Source organism: Xylocopa sonorina, chromosome 6, assembly GCF_050948175.1.
Source record: "Xylocopa sonorina isolate GNS202 chromosome 6, iyXylSono1_principal, whole genome shotgun sequence".
Taxonomy (NCBI): Eukaryota; Metazoa; Arthropoda; class Insecta; order Hymenoptera; family Apidae; genus Xylocopa; species Xylocopa sonorina.
This window is the reverse complement of record NC_135198.1, coordinates 6,566,700-6,572,699: the sequence shown is the minus strand read 5'-3', so window position 1 is coordinate 6,572,699 and position 6,000 is coordinate 6,566,700. Positions and strand designations below refer to the sequence as shown.

The window sequence follows — 6,000 nt, the reverse complement described above, 5'->3', positions numbered from 1 at the left end:
CGTGGCCTCGTGCCGCAACCGCGCGATTATACTCGTAAAACGAGTAAAAGGCATACTTCTCGCGACGATTTATGGGATCTTTATGCGCGTCGAGTTATGGAATTGAGAGGAGAAATTGCGAATTTGCATAGAAGTACCTCGGTGCCAACAATTTCGACGCGGCGACGTCGTCTGTTGAAAAGAGTTCCATTTAAAACGGCGACGCCGAATCGACTCCTCAGAACAGCAGATCGAGTTGTTTTTCTATGCGAATCATCTGGAAATATATAATTATTTATTTTTAGTATTTTTTTTTTTTTTGAGAGAGAATTGCCGAGACGCGTCATTATCGTAGGTCTTACCTCGTTCAATGTCCCACTTCGAGCTAAATAAGAAAAATGGAAAGTACGAGTTTTAGATATTAAATTGTATCGTATAATCGAGTGTAACGCATAATATTGCTGTAAAAAATATTTACCTCAGGTGCGAGTATACCTGTTGTATGTGCATTGCGTCAGTGGATTGACTCGGACGTCTGATACCATACTTATCATCATCCTAATTCTACACCTTGGTTCGTTGTTTTGCTTTCTCTTTCGGGAGTGGCATGCTCTAGTTCGCCTGGCCACGAAACCGTCCATCCGTCAGTACGGCACGTCCTCCAGCTCTTGTTCCTCGACTTCAATTTTACGCGACTCAGGCGCAAACTATATCGAAGCAAATCGGTGGTAAGCCAAGTGGATCGTTAAATGAATCAAATAAGAGATCCCAGAAATAAAAAGCAAATATATTTCTTGCACGCTTATCGTACTAAATATATAAATATGCACCATTATATAAATAACATTTAAAAATATATACATTCACGTAGACCGTTATAAATTTATACGTGCCACTAAACTTTGTATATTATACGTAACAATTATAAAAAAAACGTAAAATGTCGTGGCATATATATCAGTTCATGCTGACAATTGTAATTAGGCAAATTTTGTAAAAGAAAAATAATGCTAATAATTGTTGTTCTTTATCTTAATTTTACGAGCACACGATATATAAAAATTTTCATGTTGTACGTACTATCCAGTGAAATTGCGATATTATTTGCGGATAATGTGCAATCAAACACCTTATCGCGCATTTCACGTTATTAAAAATGTATCTATAACAGGTATTTTCTTGTTATAAATACCGACGAATAATATCGTGGTGCTCTATTTTGTGCGAACAAGTTTGTAACATGAATCTTAATAAAAAAGAGGGAAGAGAATTCACTACTTTCACATCCAGGTACATTACATGGTCTTCAATTGAACGAGTATCTAACTGGCAGTTACTCTACGTTTGAACGACGTTCTTGGAAGATTCAACGAATTGAAGCGTATTCAGGCTTTGCCGTATCCTTATCAATACGAATCGTTAACTCTAGACTGTTTTACGAATAATATTTCTTAATTTCCGCGAGCAACGGCGTCTCCGTTAACTCGTTTATTTCTACGAATCGTTTGTTCGCTCTGCTGAAGTAATAAATATCACCAGTGTAAATATCGAACCAGAGCGCGTGAATGTGTAAATCGTGTCTTTCCAGCCGTTTCTTTAAATATCCATAAGAGGCTATGTTCTGTAGCTGCTGCAGCGTGTTTATCTGGAATTGAAATACATCTACTCGTTTAAAACGAACTTCGATTGTCGAGGCGCTTACAAATAGTTCAATTTAAACTGTGCAACGAAGTTGTTCATTTTCTTTTTCGCGTGAAATCTGATAAACGACACCGAAAAACAGGACTAAAATTAATTTATATTTTCACCAACTTGAGACAATTTGTCTTCTATGGCAAATTTATTTTCCGGGTCGATATAGGCGACGAACTTTCGCAAGGGCGTCTCTGCTTGAAAAAGGATCGGCTGATTAAACCCGGTAATTTCGAGCTGTTGAAACTTCGCTAAACTGCTGCTAGCATGCGCGCACAGCCATGCCCTTAATGGCGATATCCTTCTGTTCACCTAACAGCGAAACGTTATCGTTAGGAGAAATAAGCGGAGGAATAAGTGGAAAAGAAAAATCGGTAGGATCGATAGGATCGAGTACGTACTTTCGATGAGAATTCCTCGTCGCGTAAAGCGTACAGCAAATTCATAGCCTTGCAATCGCTATGGCCGCAAACTATAACGTGCCTAATGTCGTTCACTACGCAACCAAGCTCTAAGGCCGCTGGTTCGCACATTGTTAACTCGTCGATGAAGTGCTGAGAGTGAGGGATAATGTTGCCAGCATTTCTGACTGAAAAAACACAGAGATGCCCAAAAGGATTATAACGTCTAACGATAACAGCTTCGATTAACTTCGATTTAGTCATTCTGATATCGTACGTATCCATTTTACCGACTGTTAATTATATTGATCATCGTTTAAGCAAACCAGAGAAAATGATCGTTCGCAAATATTCGTAATATTGTACAATAGCTTCCATTTGATAGCAGTACGTTGTATCGTAACGTAAGAATGCAAAAAAGAACAGAACAGATTTCATTCATGGAGTGTGTAATTTCTCGTACCGACAAACATGTCCCCAACGTTTGTTTCCGTAAATCTAGTTGGGATCATCCGGGAGTCCATGCAGGTAAAGAAAACTGCCTTTGGCTGTGATAAGAGTAACGACAGAGGTCAATTACGACATTACGTGTTAGCATTGCACTTTGTGCTATTAGTGTAACAATTTGCGTAAATTTCAATTACATATTATCATCGCAACTCATTCTTGGATCTCTCTTATTTTACGCAAAATTATTATACATACATACATCAGTTGTACAATTTTCCATGCAAATATAAAAATAATTGAAAATAAATTTTAACAAACATCTCGCACAGCAATAAACATCGTTTACTATCAGAAATATTAAAAGTGGTTCGAACTTTATAAATGTGGTATCACTCTTGGCACAGTTAAATTGATTTATTATCCGGATTAATATAAATTATATATGTTAATAAGTTAATATTTCAGTATATATTATTCAATTAACGTTTACAGATTAACGAAAAAGCCAAACGATAAACCATGTGAAACGAAATTTCGGACATACGCTTTATCTCTTATCAATGGCTTCCCAGTTCAAGGGCATATGTAAAAGAACATTGTCTCCAGTTATTAGAGTAACTTATTCTTCTAGATAAAAGTTATATATCTACACATAAAAGTGTATGAAAAACAGTTATCATTTTCTTATATTTAACTCGATATCTTCACGAGGTCATTTTTTAACCACGCTTTTTACAATATTCATGCAAGAATAATTACTATTCTTACCCAATTTAAATACTGTACTCGTTACGAGTCGCGGAAATATCACAAGTGAACGGAGATTGATAAACTAATGGCTAATGAATTAGGCAAGACAATTTTAACATACCTCGGGATGATCTCGAACTTGTTGAAACTGTTTTACCATTCCTTCCCTATGACAGTTCCTATATCTCATTATTCCTTTAATTATTCTATCCATAATAAACTTTACAGACACCTTAGTGCGTTCTAACCTACAGCGATGACGATACGCAAAGCCGCCATCATTGAATGAACGGCGGTAATTTTAATTACATCGCGAATCCGCGGATTGAAAATCTTATACGACTCGAACATCGTCGCTTCCGATAATTAACATCCCCACTCTATTTCTGTTTCATTCGAACATAACGCCGGGGTTAAAGCGAATTCTACTTGTTCTACTATTCGATAGAACAAGCTTCTATTTATTTATACAGTTAAAAAATACAGTTTATCCGATATACGTTGAAGCGTACGCTTTTTATTAAATTCGTTTCTTAATAAATACTTAAGTATTTTACACATAGCTATAAGTGAACTCATATACAAGTTTGAATAGTTGCATTCCGGTGTGAAAAGATGTTAATCGAAATTTGATGGAAAATGTAACGTATAGTTTAACGCTATCATTGCTCGAATTGAAAGATACAATATTTAGCTTGGTTCTCGTCGGAGTAAGATGGTCGGTATAATAAGTATATATATATACACATTGTTATAGTAAGTGAATACAATTTAGGAAAATATTCATCTTCGTAACAGGCCAGAGTAATTATTATACACGAATAAGGTATAGAATGCCACTGAACCAGGAAAGAGTTTTACCCAGGAAACCTTGTTTCATCTAAGAGCCAAGAGAGTGATTGCCATACACTTAATACGATACCAGTGGCGCACGAGTTCACGTTAGCAGATATTTATTTGCTGTATTCATTTACCGATGTACATACACTTATCAAAATGTTCACGGGGAAATCGCACTAAACTTTTTTGCTAGAAACAGACTACGGACATTTTCTAATCGCTTCCGGGAATTGATACAAATCTGAAAATGACGCTGTTATATTAATGGGTTCCGTTAGAAATTATATTCGTTTCGTACAAAAATTAGCGATTAACTTTAAATAAAAAATAAAAAAAGAAAAGAAAGTTCTTATATATATATATTCTCTTTCGAAATGACTCTTAGATTCAATAGTGATGCACAGTCTGGACCCGGGTGACAACGCGCCTGGGTCGAGCTGATTTCTATCTACTTAATGCCGAACTTTGACTAGCACGTTCTAGTTTTTCGAAATGCTTCCGAGCGTTGCGAATATTGATTAACGTCGCCGCTGATGCTGAAATGGTACGGATCATATAAATGTTTAGCGTTTCACGGCAGTCAGAGAATTCAAGTCGCAAACACACGCATATATACTCACGTATAGCAGGATCCGACATAATAACCATCACATACGTGTTCGACGTAAACACGTCGATGAAAGCCGCGAAATTTGTATTTCTAACTTCCATACTTTGAAACTGCGCCGCGAGCTTGCTAAAAAATATAATTATCGCATATACTTTCGGATTACCATCTCTACTTTTTCCTTCAAATTTACCTGCAGCTCAATTTGAACTGTTTTATTATATTAGAGACTTTCTCAAACCGATGCACGTCTCTGTGGTGTTGCCTCTGGCAATAACTGATTACTAGAAATGTTGCTCTTTCAAATAGGAGCACCTCATCGGCGTCAATGATGTTTGTGAATTGTTTTAAACTTTGCTCGAGCTCTTTTACATTAGGGATTAACATGTACACAATCGAAGACCATGCCCTGAATACAGAAACTGTGGCGTGAAATTGTAGAATACTATGCATTTACGTATATCTAGAAGTATGTATGGTAGATGCAAAAAGTATTGACAATACTTTTCAATTAAGTTTTATGTTCCAATGCGACACACTTTTGAAGTCGCACAAAGACATTATTAAATAAGAAGAATGAAACTAATACAACAGTGTACCAATACCTTTTGCAACTATTTTATATGCAAATCACTGTACGGTTTCAAAAGTATACCTATATAAAGTTTCATCCCATATACTAGTCCTAAAACAAGTACATTCAAGTGGTAGACTAAGTCTTTTCAAGTCTTCTTCTCTTTCTCTAAATATCATGTCCCTTTGATCCTCTTGCACTAAATCCATCTTGTGTACTAAACAGAAGATTTTCGCCTCCGGACTGTTCTGCAGGATCGCTTCTAAGCAACTTTGATAATAATGCATATCCTTATCTAACTCTCTGGACTCTACGTCGAAGACATAAATCAGAACCTCTACGTTCCTGAATATATTGTCTCGTTGGGACGCGAAATAATTCTCCATGAATGCCTCTTGCCCGCCGCAATCCCAGAGGTTCAGCACCAAATTACCCAGGAACCGAACATGACTATGCTCTACGTCGACTGTTAAACATATCGACAGTTTAGTAAGCAATCGAAAACTAACGATACTTTAGCGAGGAAATATTAGTCGTACGAGATACGCACTTGTCGCTCCCAAACGTCTAGTGTCACGAGCAATGTAATTGGCGAATATTATGCTGCGCATGCTCGTCTTCCCCGAGCCGCTCTTGCCCATTAACAAAACCTAGAATATACACGCATGTAAAACATTGTATATACAAACTTTGGTAAACAAATGACA

At 36.7% G+C, this 6,000-nt stretch overlaps 2 protein-coding genes across 3 annotated transcripts; both read right to left on the bottom strand.

Annotated features, from left to right (window-relative positions):
• Window positions 1–463: 463 nt before the first annotated feature.
• Cahbeta (carbonic anhydrase beta) lies at window positions 464–3,552 on the bottom strand. Of its 2 annotated transcripts, none has more exons than XM_076896239.1 (5): window positions 3,394–3,552; window positions 2,536–2,620; window positions 2,073–2,260; window positions 1,792–1,983; window positions 464–686 (listed from the first exon to the last, which is right to left on the bottom strand). In XM_076896239.1, exons 1-5 carry the CDS (start codon window positions 3,484–3,486, stop codon window positions 624–626), a joined length of 621 nt encoding a protein of 206 aa, XP_076752354.1. In that variant the 5' UTR covers window positions 3,487–3,552; the 3' UTR covers window positions 464–623. The 2 variants fall into 2 exon arrangements, with proteins under 2 accessions (XP_076752354.1, XP_076752353.1); XM_076896238.1 differs by lacking the exon at window positions 464–686 and adding an exon at window positions 1,073–1,624.
• Window positions 3,553–3,833: 281 nt separating this feature from the next.
• On the bottom strand, window positions 3,834–5,939 carry Raga-b (Ras-related GTP binding A/B). Its single transcript, XM_076896543.1, has 5 exons — window positions 5,844–5,939; window positions 5,375–5,759; window positions 4,913–5,128; window positions 4,733–4,848; window positions 3,834–4,648 (listed from the first exon to the last, which is right to left on the bottom strand). Exons 1-5 carry the CDS (start codon window positions 5,932–5,934, stop codon window positions 4,557–4,559), a joined length of 900 nt encoding a protein of 299 aa, XP_076752658.1. The 5' UTR covers window positions 5,935–5,939; the 3' UTR covers window positions 3,834–4,556.
• Between the last annotated feature and the right edge of the window lie 61 nt (window positions 5,940–6,000).